Genomic DNA, 22131 nt, shown 5'->3' with positions numbered 1-22131 from the left:
TGGGGTTTTTTATTTTTAAATTAAAGGGAGGAGGAAACATTCTATGCACAAAACAAGAATACCTGAACGCTTATAATACTGCAATAACATAAACAAGTGATTTGTTTAGATTGGGAGCGCGGAAACAAAGCAGCCAAAGCTCTCTAATCATGAGGAAAAAGAAAAGAAATAGAAAATTCCAGCACATTACAATGAGACAGAAACAGGTAGGTAAGAACTATTATTATTACTATTTTTTTAAAGATAAAAATTTATTAGAAAGAAAGAAACCAAGAGGCCAGGAAGACCTGCCTAATATAGAAACAACACGGGCAGAACTTAATCTCTAACCTTACACATCATATACCACCCAAAAATGAAATCCAAAAAAATAACTGAGGATTACACATTTTTCACAGTTTCATCCATTAAATAATAATTTAGTAATTCGAAAGTTGGTTCCAGATTGTCTAAGTAGCAAGTATTTATTTACCAGGATATGATTGAGTTATCGAATGGTAAAATAAGTAAAAAATCACAAGGTTAGGGACTATCCCTAAAGGACCAAAAGAATTCCTAATTGGAAGTAGGAGATCCCTTCTAATTGATTCTTTTGTCACATTGTTTCTGTTTTTTTAATAATTAATTTTTTTTATTAGAATGAGATCAAGATGACCAACAGAATGAGAATGCAAGGAGAATCATACCACAAATCTAAGCAAATAGTTGACGTTTAAAAAATCCTAAAAAAATACACCTCTAAACTCTTTAAAGACCTTGCACCAAAAAAACACAAGGTTCCAAACAGACACAAAAGAGGTTTGCACAGACATGGACTTTCATTCAAAAACACTAGAATTTTGTTCCTTCCAAATGCACTGACAAAAAAGCAAATAGATAAAACACTCCAAAGCAACCTTTTTGCCCCACTAAAACATGAACCCCATTGATACCACGAAGCAAATAATCAGATAACATTGTTATATTTCAAAGCGAAAACAATTAGATGATGACAATTATCAAAGATAAACACCCCTCATTTCTATTCAAGAACATGTGTCAGGGCCCAATCCTGACCTTGCCGAATCATTTCGTTTCCCAATATATGAAATGAGGGACTTCACTAAGTCCATTCTTATGAAATCTCAAACCAGATCATTTAACCCTTACTTCAGCTGCTTAAAAAAGTTTTTATAACAAAAACCTAGGAATCACTTCCTAAAGAGGGTGCTCTTTCACTTCAAAGATTCATCTATTTTATTCCTCCTAAACGTCCCAGCACAAAACAAAAAAAATTCAAATATCATGAAACCCTCTATAGTTATAATATAGTGACCTTCTTTACTCGGCAAGAAGAAAGCTAAGAGGAGATTATCCTGTTGCCAGTTGTTCGAGTTGTTATGTTAGTGCAGTTGTTATGGCGATAAGGAAAGCCGTTCCGCACAGGGCTCAAGCTCAATTACATTGACCAATCGTTACACTCGACTAGAAAACGTCGAAAGGGAGTCACAAGCCTTCTTCCTTGAATCCATAATAAGGAACTGCCTCTATTTCATATCTCAGGGTACTAAAGCCAGATTTTCCTTTTATATTGATTCCTACGGATTAGATCAAAAAAAATTCTTGAATGAGGTATTCAACTCCAGGGATGAATCGAAGGAATGAAAATGGCATATTTGGTAGAATCGTAACCATAGAATATGACCCTAATCAAAATGCATACATTTGTCTCAAACACTATGGGGATGGTGAGAAGAGATATATTTTGCATCCCAGAGGGGCTATAATTGGAGATACCATTATTTTTGGTACATAATTTCCTATCTCACTGCTTGGGAGCTTACGGTTTCATGTTCTATTTCACTCCCCGATGGGGGTTCTTTTCACCCTTCCCTCACGGTACTACTTCGCTATCGGTCACCCAGGAGTATTTAGCCTTGCAAGGTGGTCCTTGCTGATTCACACGGGATTCCACGTGCCCCATGCTACTCGGGTCAGAGCGTAAGCTAGTGATGCTTTCGGCTACTGGACTCTCGCCATCTAGGGTACAGCATTCCATTGTTTTTTTTTTTTTTTACGAGAATGCCTTAATCTGCCAACATTGAAACAAGGATTAAAGGAAAGCACCAAGTATGGAACAAAAATAAGAAATGTACCCAGAGCTCCCTCACAAAGTTGTTTGGACCATTTAAAAAATACACCAACAATAAAGAAACAACATAAATCTATGTCACTATCTAAACTATGGTTGATGCCACTTAGAGAGACTAGATAGAATAAACACTTATATCTGACACCAGCTTAGCATATTTCATAGAACAAACGTCATGTAATATAAAAATAAATTTAATATTCATCTTGGTGAATCCGGAAATGTTGAACCAAAACTTGGTATGATTGAAAATATAAGAAGACTTTTTGTACTCCACAAGATTATTTTTTTTTGTTTTTGGTTAGTTAAATTTTATTGATAAGAGGACAAGGAGTCCTCAAAAGATAACAACATGATTACTCTCTGTTAGAATTCTGTAGAATTTATTTGTGCGACAACCCCTAGGACTTTTTCTATTACGTGTGGTAGCCCTATGGGCCCCCTTTTGTGTTTTGCGTATGTAATGGGTTAATTGTGTTCAGTTCTCTCTCTCTCTCCTCTATTTCTTTTCTTCTTCTCCTCTTCTATTTGATCTAAACTATTTTGATTCTTTATTTGGTATAAGAGCAATGGTGTTTTTTCTTCTCTCCTATTTTTTTGGGGTTTTAAACCCTTATTTTTGCAGGTTTTTTTAGTGAAACGAACTTTAGTTCGTTGTGGTGGCGCAAGATAAATGCTAGATGTGTATCTAGGGCGTGGTTGTGTGACTAAGGTTGGCTGTGAATGACTTTTGGGGGCTGCATGGTGCTGTTTTTCAGACCTCTTCGAAGGTTTAATTATAATGGGTGGTGTTTAAGTCGGTTTTTTTTGGCCAAAATTGGACTTTTCATTTACCCAAAATTGGCAAAGTTTTCTTTACGCTTCCTACCCTTGCTGTATCTCTCTTAGGTGTCTTTTACAATGGTTGTTGCCTCCCTCGTTGCGTATTTGTTCGGTTTGTTCTAATGGATAAACGTAGCTCTTCAAGTGATGATTCGATCAAGGAAATTACTTCAATACGATTGAACGGAAATAATTATCATTCTTGGTCCCACTGTGGCTTCCAATATCCAATTCCTTAATACTATAAAAAAGATTTGGAGCTCTCTTGCAAAGATGTACTCTCAAGAGAGTTATGTGACTAGAGTGTTTGAGTTATTTGAGCGCATGTTCACTACCAAACAGGATGATAAACCCTTGAATAGACATTACAATAATCAGAAATGTATGTGGGAAGAACTATTGCTCTATCAACCCCCGAGCATTGATTTAAAAGTTCAGCGATGTCAACGGGAAGAGTTTTCGGAGGGCCTTACTTATGAACCCAGTTTCTTCTTCTCTTACTGAGTCATCTGCCTTAGCCACTAGTGATGGTATTCGTGGGACTCCTCGTAATGGACGCAACGGTATTCGCGGTGGTGGTCGTGGTGGAACCCGTGGGGTTCATGGTTGTTGTACTATCTTTGGTCGTGGTATTGATAGGTCTAATTGAAAATGCAATTATTGTGGTAAGACAAGGCATAGCAAGGATTATTGTTGGGACAAATGGGAACGTCATGACTATGCCCATAATGCATCTGTTGATACGTCTTCCACATTTGTTAACCATTTGCTTCCAAACCATCGATTATTGATTCTATGTCTCAAAACAATCTTACCGCTCAACTTAGTCAAATCCTTCAGAAGTTGTTAGGCCTACCTTCTTCATCATCTACTCCTACAACAACTATGGTCAATACAACTAATTCTGCTTGTATAATTACTCGATCCCCATCATCTTCCTGGGTTGTTGACTTTGGTGCTTGTGTTCATATGTCTCTAGTACTTCCTCCATCTTTTCTAATTTTCATTCATCTAGATCTCATAATATTTTAGTTAATGGTTCTTTTCACCCTATCATTGGCATTGGTGATCTTCATCTTACCAATTCCATGACACTCACTTCTGGCTTATTTGTTTCTCAATTTCCTTTTAATCTTCTATGTGGCTAACAAAATCGCTAAACTGTTTTGTAACATTTTCCCCAATCCTTGTGCTTTTCAAGACCTCAGGACGAAAAAGATGATTGGTTCGGGACATGAATGGAATGGGCTATATTTTTTGGAATGTGAGTCAATTCCTGCTTTGAGTGCTTTCATCTCTCCTCTACAATAACATTATTTCTTGGGACACCTGACGTTGCAAAAGTTGCATCAAATTATTCCCATGTTGAGTCCAATTTCAGTATTAAAATGTAAGGCTTGTCAGTTAGGCAAGCATCATCGTAGTAGTTTTCCTATTAATCTAGAGAGTCGTTAGTTGAGTCTGTTTGATGTAGTCCATTTGGACATTTGACTTTTTTTTAATGAAAGACTGCTTTGAGCTCCCTAAAATTTTCTTAATCTTTTATAATGAGATATTTGTTCAATTTGAACGTCATATTAAAAATTTTCGTTCTAACAATGCTCTTGAATATATCAAAAACTGTCTGATTTTTGTAGAGACCATGGTATCTATTCGAAAATAGTGGATAGTAGTAGTTTAATTTTGTTATTTCTATGTTTCTTTTTCTGTGTAAGGACATTTATGTCCATTCACCTATGTAAGGGCATTTTTGTCCATTCACCTTTTTTATTATTATATATATCTGCCAAGCTCTTAATTAGAGACTTGACAATTCTACAATTCTTCTTGGTATCAGAGCCATTAGAATTCCTCTCTTGGTTCTCCTTCAATTTTTTATTCTCTCTTATTCTCTCCATTCTATAGAAAATCAACTAATCTAAAACAGCCTCTTCAATTAGTCTCCCCATCGGGGGTTATTTTTTATTATTTATTTTCCCTATTTTTAGTAGGGTTTTGATCGCATGCTGCGATAACTCTCTGTGCTGTGTTTCATGCCCTGTTTTGTTCATCGTTAGCCTATTGGTTGGACTGTTGGGTCCCTGTTTTTGTCTGCAATAGCAGCATTGCAACCTGTGGAGGCGTGCAACAGCACCTAGGGTGCCTTTAGGGACCTACGATAGTGGCTATAAAGCTTGGTTGTGATCTATGACAGCAAAAAGACTGTTTTGCTACCTGTGGCATCAATAGAGAATAGTTCTTCTAGGTCTACAGACCTTGCAATAGGAATCGTAGGCCTATCTGTGATCTGCGACGACAACAACTATCTCGGTGTTATTTAGTAACTTTCGACAGTAGGGAGACCTATTTGGGAGGCCTACAACAACACCTAGGGTGCCTTAGAGACCCACAACAGTGAGTTGAGGGCTGTCTATGATCTCTAACGTCAACAACAACTACTTGGTTGCTGTTTAGCAACTTATGACAGCAGGGAAAGTTCTTTGGGAGGCCTACGACAACACCTAGAGTTGCCTTAGAGACCCACGACTATGAGTAAAGAGCTGTCTTGTGATCTCTAACATCAACAACAACTATTTGGTTGTTGTTTTGCAACTTACATCAGCAGGGAAAACTCTTTGGGAGGCCTACAACAGCACCTACGGTGCCATTAGAAACCTACGACAGTTAGGCAACCTCTTTGGAAGGTCTACAGGACTTGTGACAACAGTTATAGTGCTGTGTGTAATCAACGACAACAACTACGAGACCTACAACAGTGAGGCAACCTCTTAGGGAGGTCTACAAGACTTGTGACAATAGCTATAGTGATGTGTGTGATCAACGACAGCAACCACGACTTCCTGGCTTTGATTCTCAACAGTTAAGTCTGTTACTTTGGTGACCCTCCTTATTTTCGACTGTACGAGATCTCCCTTCAATCCACAAGTACCGTCACTTCTTGTTCAGCATAAACCATGACATCTACTCACGAGATAAAGGACTCCCGTACTGCTCTTTGGGAAAATTCTTCTGCACAACGGATTACTACTGCTCTGTTAGATAGTCGTAACTTTCAGTTCTGGTCTCGGTCTGTGCGACTTTATTTGGGTAGTAGAGGTAAATCCGGTTGGTTATTGGGCGCCATCCCTAAGCCACCCCCCATTGATCCCAAATTTGAACAATGGGAAATCGATAACTGTACCATTCTTAGATGGTTATTTAACTCTATGGAGCAGTGCATCTATACCATGTTCATGTACCATGAGACTGTCTCTTCTTTGTGGTCAGCCCTCACTCAGACATGCGCGTGTTATGAATGACTCGAGGATTTATGAGCTGTATCGGGATATTGCTCAAGCTACCCAAGGCACTCAGAGTGTGGTAGATTACTTTGGTTTCCTTCAGTCCCGTTGGGAAGAGCTCTTGCACTATGAGTCTATGGCTGAGTTGTCTGCAAAAGCAGTTGGGTATGTGGTTAAGCAGATTGGTCGACATCAAACATACCAATTCCTCATGGGTCTACATCCTGAGTTTGAAGTACTTTGGACACAGATTCTTAACACCACTCATTTACCATATTTATTTGAGACATTTGCGACCATTGATAGTGATGAGCGTCGTCACCATGTAGTTTCTTCTTAGACTCAGGTCCCTGGGATTATCTCTGCCCCAGCTACAGATCAGATGGCTCTAGCAATCAATTCAGGGTTCTTTGATTCTCGTACTCAAGGACATGGCAATCGAACCCGTGGAGGCCGTAAAGGGAGTGGCATTACTTGCAGCCATTGTGGGAAGGTTGAACATGAGAAGACCCATTACTTTCAGCTTTATCCCCACCTTCTGAGATCTTCTGTGGGACATCCTTCTCCTCGTGCTGCTACTGTAGAGTCTGCATCAGTTTCTCAAGCAACTCTTGGCACCATCGATTTGCAACATCTCCAGACTAAGATTACAGCCATTGTATGGGATCAAATCCAGGCTCACACTCCCTTATCCTCGATTGTTGCGTCAGTTATTATACCTCAAGGTACAACCTTTGCACTTCATGCTATTCAATCTAGTTCTATTCCACTGACATGGGTAATTGATTCTGGCGCCTCTGATCACATGACTGGTGAGTCTAGCCATTTTACATCCTCTATTTTCCCTACTACTCATAGGGAGGTTCGTCTTGCTGATGGATCCCTTACACCTATCCACAGCAAAGGTACTATCTCATTATCCCCTAATTTTTCTCTTGACTCCGTGCTTCATGTCCCTCACCTATCTCTTAATCTTTTATGTATGAATAGCATTACTAAATCTTTAAATTGTTTTGTAACATTTTTTCCTACTCATTGTATTTTTCAGGACCTGACTTCGAGGAGGATTTTTGGGAAGCGGTATGAGAAGGATGGGTTGTACATATTTGGATCTCAATCGATTGCAGCTCCAGCTTCTGTGCTTCCATCGTCTGGGAGCCACACTTTTTCATCTGTCTTTACATTTATGGCATGCTCGCTTAGGATATGCTAATTTTTAGCACTTGTGTTTTTTATTTCCTAATTTAAAAACTTCTTGTCGTGGGCACAAATTTCAGTGTTCTGTGTGAACTCTCTAAGCATACTCATACCTCATATATTCCTCGTATGCATCAGTTTAATGCAATATTTGATTTACTTCATTCTGATGCTTGGGGGCCTTCCCCTATTATTGCATTTAATGGTCATGGATACTATGTCACATTTATAGACGATTATTCTTGTTGCACTTGGGTTTATTTGATGCGTTCTCATTCTAAGGTGCTTCCTATTTTTGTTAATTTTATTAAGATGATTCAAACTCAGTACAACATCACTATTAAATCTCTCAGGTCAGATAATTGGGGGGAATATATTTCGGATGGGATTCATGCCCATCTTCATAACAATGGTATGCTCCATCAATTGACATGTCCATACATTCTTGAGCAGAATGGGGTGGCGGAACGTAAGAATCATAATCTCATGAATACAGTCAGGTGTCTTCTTCGAGGCATGCATGTCCCTAAGGCATATTGGAATATGGTAGTTCTAACTGCGACTTTTCTTATTAACCGCGTTCCGAGTTGCACCTTAGGAGGACAAGTACCTCTTCATGTTCTTGAACCCGACCGCGCTCTCCTCCCCATTACTCCTAGAGTCTTTGGGTGCACATGCTTTGTTCAAGATAGGACTCCTACTCGTACTAAATTAGATGATAAAGCCATTCAGTGAGTCTTCTTGGGTTATTCCACTATGTCCAAGGGGTATCGGTGTTATGATCCAGTTTCTCACCGTGTCATACATTCTCTTGATATTAAATTCTTTGAAAATATTCCATATTTTTGTACTACTATTACAGGAACCTTTTTCTTCGCAGGAACCATTACCTATAGTGCTACCATCTCCGATCTTTCCTTCACCTCCGTCGAAGTTTCAAATCTACACTCGTCGCCCTCGTCCATCTCCACTTTTGCCAACCTCCTCCTTAGACTCAGGTATATCATCTCCTACTCTTACACGTATACCTGCTCTTATTCATTTTGTTTCTAACTCACTTATTGCTCTTTGCAAAGGTAAGCGAGGGTGTGTTACTGATTATCCCATTGCCTAGCTTGTTTCCTATCAGGGTCTTTCTCCTTCTTATCAGGCCTACCTTGTTCTTATTGATTCTATTCGAGTTCCTCGGTCTGTATCAGAGGCTTTGCAAGATTCTCAGTGGACTAGAGCTATGACTGTTGAGATAGATGCTTTGCACAAAAATAATACTTGGGAACTTGTTACCCTTCCATCTTGGGAGCGAATTGTTGGTTGTAAATGGGTCTTTACAGTGAAATACCTCGCAGATGGAACTGTTGACCGGTATAAGGCGCGACTAGTTGCTAAGGGGTTTACGCAGACTCTAAGGAAGGATTTTGGTGCCACATTTGCTCCTGTTGCCAAATTTTCTACTATTCGTCTTCTTATCTCTTTAGCTGCTTATCACTCATGGCCTCTTCATCAACTCGATATGAACACTTTCTTGAACGGTGATTTGACTGAAGTTATATATATGGCCCCCCCTCCTGGGTTTCGTCTTCAGGGGGGAATATTGTGGGAAGGTATGCAGCCTTCTCAAATCTCTGTATGGCTTGAAACAGTCCCCGCGAGCTTGGTTTCAGCGTTTTTTAGAAGTTATTTTATCTATGGAGTTTACCAATTGCCACTCAAATCATACTTGATTTGTTCATCAAGGATTGGATGGTCGATATGCCATTGTTCTAATATATGTAGATGATATTATCTTGACAGGAGATGATGCCTAGTGGATTGACAGGGTGAAGATGATATTGGGTCGTGTTTTTTAGGTTAAGGACTTGGGTCCTCTCAAGTACTTTTTGGAGATAGAAGTAGCTCGCTCTCGACGTGGTATTTCACTATTTCAATGCAAATACACATTGGACCTTCTTTAGGATACTGGTATGCTTGGTTGTCGTCCTGCCTTTTCTCCTATGGATCAAAATCATCGACTTCATATCGAATCTGGTGATCTATTATCTAATCCGACATCTTATCAAAGACTTGTAGGTCGTCTGATTTATTTGACTAATACTAGACCGGATTTGACCTTTGCGGTTAGTGTAGTCAGTCAGTTTATGCATGCTCCGCATACATCTCATCTTGAGGCCGTTCATCGTATTCTTCACTACTTGAAGTCACGTCCTGGCCTTGGGCTTTTCTACTCATCCACTGCTCAACCATATTTGTCATGTTTCACTGATGCTGACTATATGGACTCTCTTACAGATAGGAGATCTACCTCTGGTTTCTGTACATTCCATGGAGGTAACCTTATCTCGTAGAAAAGTAAGAAACAGAGTGTGGTCTCTCGTTCTTCTGCTGAAGCTGAGTATCGTGCTATGGCTCTTGGGACATGTGAGCTTTTCTGGCTTCGATCTTTACTAACAGAATTGAGATTTCCTCCTTCTGGTTCTTTTTCGTTGTTTTGCGACAACAAGTCTGCTATCATGCTTGCTTCTGACTCAGTTCTTCATGAACGAACTAAACATATAGAGGTTGATGTTCACTTTCTCAGGGAGAAAGTTCGATTTGATGCTCTTCAGACAGTCTATGTATCTTCTTCAGATCAACTAGCCGACATGTTTACAAAATCTGTTGGTCCTTTTATCTCTAACTCTCATCTTATCAAGCTGGGTTTAGTTGATATATTTGTTCTAGCTTGAGGGGGAGTATTGGAAAATAGTGAATAGTAGTAATCTAATGTTGTTATTTCTATGTTTCTTTTTCTGTGTAAGGACATTTATGTCCATTCACCTATGTAAGGGCATTTTTGTCCATTCACCTTTTTTATTATTATATATATCTACCAAGCTTTTAATTAGAGACTAGACAATTCTACAATTCTTTTGTATCATCTATCGGATTACAAGTCCACATACATCCCAATAGAATGACATCACTAAACGTAAACTCCATCATCTTTTGTATGTCATTTGCACCTTATTGTTTAACATGTCAATTCCTAAACCTTATAGGGCCGATGGTGTTCTTATTGGTTATTACCTCATTAATCGTGTTCCTACACCTATTTTAGGTAGCCAGACACCCTTCTCTTTATTATTATCTTAAAGCCAAGCCCTTTCTTCTTGTTCCGCGTGTCTTTGGGTATGTCTCCTTCGTCCACATTCTTGGAACAGTTCATGATAAGTTATCTCCTGGAATTGTTAAGTGCGTCTTCTTGAATTATTCTCGGACCCAAAAGGGTTATCGTTGTTATGATCCTGCAAGGCGTCGATATTATACTAGTGCCGATATCACCTTTTTTGACTCCATCTTTTTTCTCCATTGTGGGTGGTCAGTTCGATTTTGATATGGTTCATTCTCATAAAAGGGAGTTAGCTTTTCCCCTTCTAGTTTCTTCTCCTCCTCACTGGCAAGTTTATCAACACTCTCAGCATCAACCAAGTGTATCTTATGATCCAACTATAGTCAAATCATCTCCTAACTCTCCTAAGGATCCTCCACCTTTTGCTTCTTTTGAGGACTATCCACATCCTCCCATAGTACCCTCATCCTCCACGCTACCTATTGCATTGAAGGTATTTGTTCATTCACTTAACATCTTATTTTTAATTTTGTATATTTTCATTGTCTTTCCTTTACTTTTTGCTCTTTTGCATTCTTGTTGTCCACTATTTTTGTTCCTAGTACTTATCATCACACTCATGACTTCTTCTGGATGGAAATTTGCTATGGATGACGACATACATGTCCTCTGTTAAAATCAGACATGCGATCTTACCACTCTTCCTTCTGAGAAGACCACTATTGATTGTTGTTGGGTGTACACAATAAAGTATCAACTTGATGGCTTTGTTGATCGCCTTAAGGATTGATTAGTGGCTAAAGGCTATACTCAAGCTTATAGTGTAGACTATTGTGGGACCTCTTCACTTGTTGCTCACCTCAACTCTGTTAGAATTCTTCTATCTGTGGCAATAAGTTTTAACTGGCCACTTTACCAACTAGACAAAAAAATGCATTTCTTCATGGAGATTTATAAGAGGAAGTATATATGGATCAGCCCCCAGATTATGCAATTGAAAAGAAAGAACATCTTATGTGTAGACTAAAAAAGGCGTTGTATGGACTGAAACAATCTCTGCATGCTTGGTTTGACAAATTTAGCTTTGTGGTGCTTTGGTATGGTTCTCAACGTTCTATCTCTGATCATTTTGTATTTACTCGACATAATTCTTCCTTAGGTACTATGTCAAGCAAGTACTAAAGTGTCAAGTAAAGATTGACTAAGAAAAAAAAATAGCCTACATGCCTTTTAAATATTGCAGAAATTCAAAAAAAAAAAAAAAACAAAATCATATTAACGATTTACAAGTCAAAATATTTAATAATTCTCAGGGAAGCAGATGATGATCTTGATATGCAGTCTATCAAAGACGTAGAAACTAGATTGTTGAGTGTATATTTTCCTCCACTCTCAGGTGTGTGATGCCCTATTTAAGCCCTGTGACCCTCTTATATTCATAGTTCTCTGCCTCTCCAACAGATACGGGTCTTTCAAAGAAGTTAGTTGGTCAACATGGTATCAGAGCAATAGGTCCGTATCGGTCACAGGTTTGATTCCTGCAACCCGTGTGGGAGAGGGGGAGTGTTGACTGTATATTTTCCTCCACTCTCGGGAGTGTCATACCCCAGTAAATCACATTCATATTTCTCCCCCTCTATAAAAGATTGGTCTTTTGGAGTAGCTGGTTGATTAATGGTGTTTCCTAAGCATGTTTGTCATGCATGTCAACTTTAAAACAAAAAACACAAGAAACAAGTATGTTTTACAAACATTCATTTGTTATATTAGGTCAAAGACAGTTAGCTATTTCATGTTGTTACCTGGATCCGGGGACTTCTGGTTACTAATAGTAGAGTTTGATGGTAAGGAATTCGGCACACCAGTATTATGAGATTTTGTCTCCATTGTCAGCATCTTCCCAGATATTCTCCGTAGATAATCGGTCTGAAAAGTAGGAATTTTAGATTAAGTTTAGTCCTAGAATAATGCAAGCTGCAATTTTAAAGACCTAAGAAGCTAAAATGATAACCAATGGCACTGACAACAAGAGAAAAAATGCTGGCACATGCATAAATGAAAGAGGATAATTTCCTCAAGATACATGAAAGCCCACCCTCCATCTTCAGATGATACATGTAGGACTGATGGCATTATGTTGTAAACAACAAAATTGAAAAACTCGGAACACCTGCAAACATTATTCTCCATAGAAATAATGATTTCAAACAGGTAAATCCATGATAACCAAAATGGTGACTGTTTAAAAGCACATCATAGACACATTTTTGTAGAAGTAATGTCACACCCAAAAACTCAACCCGAATCCCCATAATTCCCAAGTTGAATCCAGAGGCATGATATATAACCCATATCATGATAGTTATTATATAAGCGTAAACGACAAATAAATAATTAGATGTCGTACCTGATCATTTCACAACAAAATAGATATGTATCCTCAAACATTAGTACACTTGACATATACATTAAAACAGTAACGACATAATACTGTGTTTGTATCTATATAAGAAAATGATAGCGAAAGACTCAAATCTAACTCTAGTTCAAAACTCATCAATAGTAACCATGCTCCACTCTTGGAAGTTTGGACAAATCATCTATAAAGTCATGACAATGAATCTCTTCGGAAGGATCACCTAAACTAGGTGCGTCTGAAATTTGTGGTGTCGTAGGGGTGAGTAACAGGGGAGTTACCCAGTAGAGGAATCTTATAATTCTAAATAATAGCACCCTATATGCAGTTTAAATATTCTAGAAATTCGTAAATCATGTATATTTGATATTCAACACATAATTGAAAATAATTGAACACCGATGTCATAAAATCTAGTAGGAAATTGAAACACAATTAAAAATCTCAAGAAATAATTGTTTATAATATAACATCAAATAATAGAGTACTATAATAAAGAATTGAAGGTCACGACTGATGTGAACATTTCGGTCTAAATACGATTATTCCAATACTTCACCAGTGTGGAACCCCACCGTTATTTCCTGATTCTATGGCCAGCCATTGCCACAACTTAGGTAACTATTTTCCGGTTCAAGTTCGCCGTTGACCAAGGCTTTAAGAAACGGGCCAAATCAAGTAGGTCATTCTTTCTGGATTACTTTAGACTATTAATGATCATTAACTAGCCATCTTCATCTATGCCAATCTAGTGTGCATGTGATCCCCGATAATCTCTATCAATCATACAACTACTTACATCTTGTTCTCTATTAAAGATAGAAAAGAAAATCTCGGACTCCTGTTGTGATGTTGTGTTCTTATGCATCCCATAATACATAACTTAAACAATGCAGCTGTTATCTTAGAATAACACATCGTTCCGGAAATGTCACAACATGTTATTCTTTATAGATTTTCACAATCTCTTTAATAAATCACTAAAATACTACATATAAGGATTTATTTTCTTTTCAAAACGTATTGAAAGTAAAACGTACACGTGTTTTAAATACCCAATCCACTTTTAAATGTATAGTCATATCTTTTTTTTTTTTCTTTCTTTCGTGTCTTACACGACCATTAGTCGAAGTATTTCTCTTATTCTTATCTTACACAGTCTATGATTGTAGCATCACCTCTTCTTTTCTCTCTTTCGTGTCTTATACGGCATATGCCGAAGCATCTCACCAATTGGGTATTTTAAAAACACGACAATCAATTGGGAACTCGTTCTCATATTTTATTTTAATAAATTACTTTTCTTACCCAACTTTTTAATTAGAAACATTTCTTGGAAATCCATCACCAAAACGATTAAAGTAAATTATCCACTGGTTTAACTTATTCAAAATCATGCATGTTTATAAAATATGAACAAAATATATGAATTGTGTGTAAAAACAACAACTTATATAGTTGTTGTATTTTCCTTTTTAATAAGTACAAAATACGTATAAAGTATGTATAAAGTAACAAATGTTTTGAGCATTTAATCTAATATATATAGTGTAAATATTACACAAAAACAACTTTTATAGTTGCTGTATTTTATTTTTAACATGTATAAATCGTATAAAACATGTATAAAGTAGCTACAAGCATGTAATAAATTCTTTCTAAGCAAAGTATGCTTTAAACTCATAAACACATTAATATAAGTATCTATAAAATGTGTGCATGCTTTTAAGAATAATTACAAACCAATTTTTTTTTTTTTTAAACTACTAAATCCAAAAAATAAAACAAATTATGTTTTAAACTACAAAGTTTAAAAATTCTTTTCCTAAAATATTCCTAAGACTATCAAAAAAATTTGAAAAGGCCGACATCCTTGGTTCTTTTTCTTTTCATTTCCTTCTTTCCTTTATCTTCCTTTTTTCTTTTCTCTTACTTTTCCTTCTTACTATTCTCTTTCTTCTTTGTGTAGAATGTGAAAAAAAAAAAAAAAAAAACAGCTAATACAATATTTAGATATTATCAAATAATATCTAGATATTTTAAATATCAAGATATTGCTGAAAAAAATTCTAATTCTTTTAGAATTTTTTAGAAAGTGGACTTTTAGTCAATTTAACTAAGTCAAAGTTATTTGACCAAAGTTGACTTGACTTGAGTCAACAATAATTGACTTGACTGAGTAAAAAATGGTTGACTCGGTCAACCTTAGTTGACTTGGTCTTTTTTTTTTTTGGACATTACAAGTAGTGTTTTGGTCAAGAGATACTAGGATAGACAAAATTTAGGCAAATAAAAGAATGACAAAAAAAGCAAGGAAGACTTTTTTTAATGAGTTAATTTTATTAGGGGAAACTAGGGGTCAATGTGACCAACCCAACAAAAGAAAATACATCAAGAAGGAAAACAGGAGCACCCACTCTAGACACAAAAAGCCCGTAGCCTATTATTAGTCCCTGAGATTATTCTTTAATAAGTATAAGATTTATTAAAAAAAGAGAAAAGACACGCTCTAAAAGACTCAAGCATAGCAGCCAAACGACAAAGAAATGCTATACCCAGCCCCATCTCCTCAAGAAATCTTCAAAAAAGACACCCCTAGATCCCCTAAAAATTTTACACCAAACAAATGTAAAATCCAAAACAGAAAAAATAATCTCTTGGAACAAGTTTTTCGTATCTTCAAAGACCCTCACTTGTTTTTCGTTCCAAATAGCACAACAAATGGCAAAAGGAAAACACTCCACAAAGACCTCTCAAACACAAAAAAGAAAATTCTAGCAATGACCAACTCTAAAATAGAGAGCAAAGTGTCTTGGGAAGACAAGCATGTATCTTGAACAAGTCAAAGAAGTGGACCAAACCTCCCCATCAAGCTTGGGGTGTATGAGAACATGATCAACTGATTCACCATCAACCTTACACATGATACAAAAAATTGGAATTACTGAGGTCTCCTAATGACATTATCCATTGTAAGAATATTTAGCCAAAGCCATAGTCCAAATGAAAGTTGAGAATTTTGAAGAAACCCTTGGGCCCTAAATTGCCGAGGCAAGAAAGGATGGAAACGACGCCTAAGAGAGAAATTGATAAAAAGACATAAGCGAGAAAACCTCGATCTTACTTACTTTCCACACCTAACAATCCTCCACATCACTGTTGAGGAACTTTGAGGCAACACAAATACTAAGCCTAGATATAGAAACCAACTCCCAATCAATGAACACCCTCCTGAAAGCAAGCTATAAGAACAACGAGCCATATCACAATCAAAAACCCTTGCCCCCAATTTTGCAGAAATTACCTTCCTCCACAAACTGCCATGATCACTCTAATCCCTAATATTACAAATATTATTCCATTTAAATCATAAATCTTCAAAAAAGACTCATCTAATCTCCTCAAAAGCTTTGCACAAGGTAAAAAAAAAAAACCTAAAATAGATATGATAATCTCATGCACAAGATGTTGTCATCCTTCAAAGACCTAGCTATTTCTCTCCTTCCATACCCAAAACCAACCTAAGGCACAAAAGATGTTGGTATATTTAAATCAATACTCTCCCCACCACATGAGCCGTACCCGTGATAAATAACAAGTAATCGACAAACTTGGTTCAAAATACAATGGATCGAAATTTCACTCTTATAACAAATTGCTATCTCTTTTTATGCTTCTCCAAATATCAAAACAATAAAGTAGTAGTTCAGATCCATGGAAGTATGAAGAAAAATGAAAGAAATAAAAGAAGAAGAAGATGATAGAAAAGATTAGGGAGAAAACTATTTGAGATTAGGGCTAATCAAACCCCTTTCTCACTATTTATATAAATTTTTTTTCCATAATTTCAAAACAGTCCCCAGACTACTAATTATTTTGTCCAACCTCCTCTAACATAAACATATTACATGTTTATACAAATTGGTCTAATAAACAATGAAATTGTACAGAGAAGATAATGCAAATGGAAATTGCATATTTTTCATTTAATGTAAAACAAGCACATTAAATAGACATGCAAAGGTGTTAAGACGCCGAAAAAGGGACTATCATGGAAGGCCAATGGCTCAATTGACCAAGCTAAGACTCAAAAAGGCTAAGGTTGCCAAAGAAAAAAATTGGTCAAAAATTGCACACACAAAAAAAAATTCAAATTGAAATTTCAAAAAACTGGTATATTTCTTAGGGAAGGGAGAAAAAAAAAGAGGGGGTCAAGTGAAAGGTAGCGGCATTTTAAAGGGGGGGGGGGGGAGTTACAACTTGCAACTATTTTGAAAATTTCTTACATAATCTTCATAGGCCAACTTCTTGTGTCCAACGGATACAGATCAATGAAGAGCAATTAAAACTTATACTTCAGTAGCTTAAATGGACGGTTCATAATAAGTTATTAGTCCTTAAGTTTCTAGGTTAGAATTTTCTACATAAGGAGTTGTTAAGAAAGTATGACAAGGGGAAAGATACCATTACAAGAGAATGTATATGAATTGTTCATGATAACTTATAGTGGTTAAGTTTCTAGGATAACATTTTCTATATAAGGTTCCTTTATTGATGCGGATAGTGCATTATAGTATATTACACGTTAAGTCTCTAGATAAAGAGTTGCTAAGAAAGCATCACACAATGAAGGATACCATTACAAGGGAATTTATATGACTAGTTCATGGTATCTTATAGTGGTTTAAGTGTATTGGTTAATATTTTCCATATTAGGAGTTGTTAAGAGATAATCACACAAGAAAAGGACATGCACTCGAAAGATCTCTTTCTAGAACACAAAATTATTCTAGAAATTTTCTCATTGAATTTGTTATTTGGGTGTGAAAGAAAATATTATAGAACTTACACTTGAGTCATTAATATGGAATGTTCATAATAACTTACAGTTGTTAAGTCTGTACGGCAATATTTGCTATATTTATTGCAGCTAAGGGGGCGATTGATTGTGCTTCTAAAAGCAACTTTACCGGCGTTTGCGTCAAAACGCAGCGTTTTGAAATTTTTAACGCAAATTTCCGTTTTTAACCGCTATTTTGAAAAGCGGATGGGAGAAGCTTCGCGCAACAGCGTTAAAACGCATTAATGTGAAATGACTTTTATGCCCTTCGACTAATTTAAAATTTCCATCACTGTCCACGATTAAAACATCGTTCACACTTCACCCTTCGATTTCAACAGCAGCAGCCGACTGATCTCATTGAAAACGATGACCAGCCGATTGATCTCATTGACAACGACGACCACCGAAGCACCGATCTAACCCTATGACGACGACGACGGTAGCTTTGTTCAAACGAAACCCATCGATGACGACGTTAGCTTCGGTCAAACGAAACCCACAGGCTTGAAAAACCCACCGTCGATCGACACCATTCATCGTTGAACCCAACCTCGATCAAGTCACCGACGAAAATCGACGCCATTAACCCAGTTTGCAATCGACGGCATTGACGAAGACAATTCGAAGTCAGATCGAAATCAATCCCTCCGTTTGACCCATTTCTTCGATTAACGCCTTTTCCAATCTCTGTGAGCTCTCTCTCTCTCATCGATTTCAATGTGTGATTGTTGACGAAATTGCATATTTTAGGTTTGATTAACAGAAAATTTTCTGTTAGGGTTCTAATTTTTTGGTAGAAATTTTTTTGTTAGAAATTTTTGTGAATGATTGTTGTTTGATCTTAATTGTTGCTTGTTTTGTTTATTGAATTATTGCTTGTTTTGTATAATTTTTCTTTGAATTTGTGTGAATTTGTAAAAATAACTTGGAATTTTTCGCTTTGGAATTTTTCTGTGTTATAAAATAAAATTGGAATTTTTCGATTTGGAATTTTTCAATTTGGAATTTTTTTGTTTATAAAATGAATTTGTAAAAATAACTTGGAATTTTTCGACTTGGAAAAATTACTTGGTTTTACTTATTTTAATGTTCTTCGACTTTCGTAAATAATTTTTTCCTTTTATTTTTAATATTCTAATAATTATTTTAATTTTATATTTATTCATTCCCAATTTATTATCTTCGATTATATTTTAGGGATAATCATCGAATCAACTAGATTTTGGATATATTTATAAAGGGATTGCATTAGAGATTAGTTTGTGCCATTTTTAATTTCTTGGTTGGTCGTCAAAGTCAACAAACAATGAAAATACATAGGGATTTAATAGCTGATGCCATTTTTACTGGCAATCATTGATGTATTTTTATATTCTGTTTTTTTATTTTGTATTGTAATTATAAATACTGTTAAACAATGTTGGAATAAAGATTATATTGTTTTTAAGTATATTTCAAAGATTCTATGCTTATTTATTTATTGTCTTTGTGTATGATGAATAACATTGATGGCAAGCTATATGTATCCACCATGTTGTTCATGTGGTCGAGTGATGACATTAGTCACAACTAAAACAAAAGAAAATTATGGGAGGATGTTTTATGGGTGTCCATCTTGGCAGGTAATATGATATTGATATTAATGTTAGGTGCATATTTATATTTGGTAACATTGATATTAATTCATGTGTTATTTTACTTTATAGAGACATGCAGGGTCTTTTCTGTGGGTAGATGAAGTTGACATTATCAATGATAATGTTCCTCAAGATAAAGTAACGGAGTCAAATAAGAAGAATGAAAAATATATTTTGTATGCATTTGTTGGATGTATATTTTTTATGTTTTTATTTATTTCAGTTTTACTTATTATATTAACTATAATTATTATGTTTATATGATGTCAAAATCTAAATGTAGTGGTTGTGGATGTGTTATGTATATACGATATAATGTGGATGTGTTATGTAAAATGTGAAATTTGGATCGCATATTATGCAGATATTTTGTTTATCAGGAAAATTTCATATGTTCAATTTTAAGAGGAAATGCTGTCGAAATTTTTATAAAATTTTATTATATTTATTTATATTTAGTGTAATTATATATTTATAGGGGTATTTTAGTAATTTTGATGCATTCTGCGTACATTATGTTGGATTATGTATTATGCAGGTATTTTGTTTATCAAGAAAATTTTATGTCTATTTTTTAGAGGAGACGCTGCCGAAATTTCAATAGAATTATAAATTTTTCTATATTTTTTTAGAACTATAAATATTTTAAAATTAATACAATTATTTTTTAATTTTTTATATAATTTTATTATATTTATATATATTTACTGTAATTATATATTTATAGGGGTATTATGGTAATTTTTAATGGATTCTGGGTGCACTAGCAACCTTAAGGGTATTCTGATCATTTTACCCTAATACAGGAGATTCTTGAAGCTGTATCAAACAGTAATTACCAGATTCTGGTCAACAGCACAACACTTTTATAAAGCTCTATCAAACAGGCTTTTCAATGTTTCAGCTTCTGACAGCAGAAGCTGATAGTAGATTTAAGAAGCTGAATTAATCAGCACCTAAATTTGTATGGTTGTATTTTCTATATAAGGAATTGTTAGCAGAGCACCGCACAAAAAAGAGAGAAAAGAGAGTGAGGAATAAAAAAAAAGATCATTTAACAAACAGAGAACATGTATGTAGTGAGAAAGATTGAAGAGAAAGAAAGAGGTGAGCACCTCTTGTAGGTGCATTTGAGCATGATTTACATTTAATATGGGTTGATCCATGTAAATCCAAGTCCCAGATTGATGATGATGATCCAACTCCAAGTCGGTCTTAGAATCGTGACTCATTATCCATATTTGACTCATGATACATACGAATAACTACCAATGCAACCCACAAGTAGATCCCCATTTGGAGTGTATCCACATCACATTTGTCTTAAAGTTCAAATTGGATTCAAGAAATAAAAACATATCCAATCCAAATTGGATCATGACACAAGATATGAATCTTAATTGAACCAAAGTCGGATAGAATCCACCCAATCCATATTTAAAATTATATTATAACCAAAGATCCAATCAAGGTGGCTCTCAAGTATGACCCCTTTCCATTTGATGCTTTAATCAATGCATTCGGGTAGGGCATGAAAGGAATCGAACAGAGATCAGATCTATACAGATCCAAAATCTAAAGCTGACTTTATATAGGTCAATTTGAATCTAGATATAGACCCAAATCGAGTCCTCTTCCTTAGACAGATCCTTCCCACCCCAATTCAACCCATGGACACATTCACGTCGAATCAAAATCAAATGACGGGAAATGATTATAAGGACACAAATGGTTCTGATCCATAGATTCAATTATTCGAGCATATAATCCATGCCTCAACTTTGACCCATTTCAACCATACAATTAACACTTCCTAAATCTATATTTAAAACAAATAGTAGTTGTGTCCTAGGAATCAGGGCTGCTTAAAGTATAGAGAGAGACTAGGTTGAGTGTGCATCAAAACAAGCAAGTAAGATTGGAGCCCTTTCTATTTGACTTAGTCAATTTGTAGAACGGGTTTCTATTTTGAAAAAAATGAAATTATGGAATTCTCTACCAGAGCTGCTCAACTCAGGACTCCATTACAAAGTAGAATTACCAACTTTTATACTAATTTGAAAATGGATGAGATCGGTCGAGTGGAAATAGAACCCAGCAAATAACTCTGGATTAGGCTGAATATCGATTTAAACCGATTACTGTAACCAGGAAGTCTTCAATGCTCCAGTATATAGAGAAGGGCAAAACCCAAAAGAAAGCAAGTTGAAGAAAAATGACCAAACTATATTGAAAAAATGATATATAACTGATAATAATTAAGGCAAAAAAGTATACAAGTAACGATATGATATATTACTTTCCAAATATACTTTTACTTGGCAAGCAAATATTCCATGTTGAGTTTTTTCCACAAACAAGCATGTGCAATGAATGGTAAACTTAGGTCCAAATTTTCATTTTTGAACATTTTATTCATTAAAAATTTACGAAGTTAACAAACTTCTGAAATTGCTTCCACTTTAGAAAGGACTTTAAATTACACATAATAAAAAAATTGCACATAATATTTATTCATTAGTATAAATGAATTATAATTAGATAGGTATTTATACCATCTTATTTTGATTTATTCTAAGAATAGTAGTACGTTACCATAAGCACAGACAATCATCCATGTCTTAATTAGTTGGATAAATTAATAATTTTTACATTTTAAAAATATAAAAAATGGAATAGTAGCAGAACTAAATATTTT

General features: G+C 35.6%; 1 protein-coding gene across 5 annotated transcripts in view; it reads right to left on the bottom strand.

The window, feature by feature from the left end:
• Positions 1-22131, bottom strand: part of LOC147400577 (mediator of RNA polymerase II transcription subunit 15a-like) — a 67646-nt gene that overhangs the window by 2399 nt on the left and 43116 nt on the right. For 3 of the 5 annotated variants that reach the window (XM_086446274.1, XM_086446275.1, XM_086446276.1), the window contains exon 3: positions 12340-12463. The exons of the other annotated variants lie outside the window; for them this stretch is intronic. In XM_086446274.1, the coding sequence (XP_086302400.1) occupies positions 12340-12463 (124 nt within the window). The remainder of the gene's footprint in view (positions 1-12339; positions 12464-22131) is intronic. 5 annotated transcript variants of the gene reach the window in all.

The sequence above is a fragment of the Akebia trifoliata genome, chromosome 6 (assembly GCF_017979445.1).
Source record: "Akebia trifoliata isolate Shusen 1 chromosome 6, ASM1797944v1, whole genome shotgun sequence".
Classification (NCBI taxonomy): domain Eukaryota; kingdom Viridiplantae; phylum Streptophyta; class Magnoliopsida; order Ranunculales; family Lardizabalaceae; genus Akebia; species Akebia trifoliata.
Note: the sequence above shows the minus strand (reverse complement) of the source record. Positions and strands in the feature narration are given on the sequence as shown.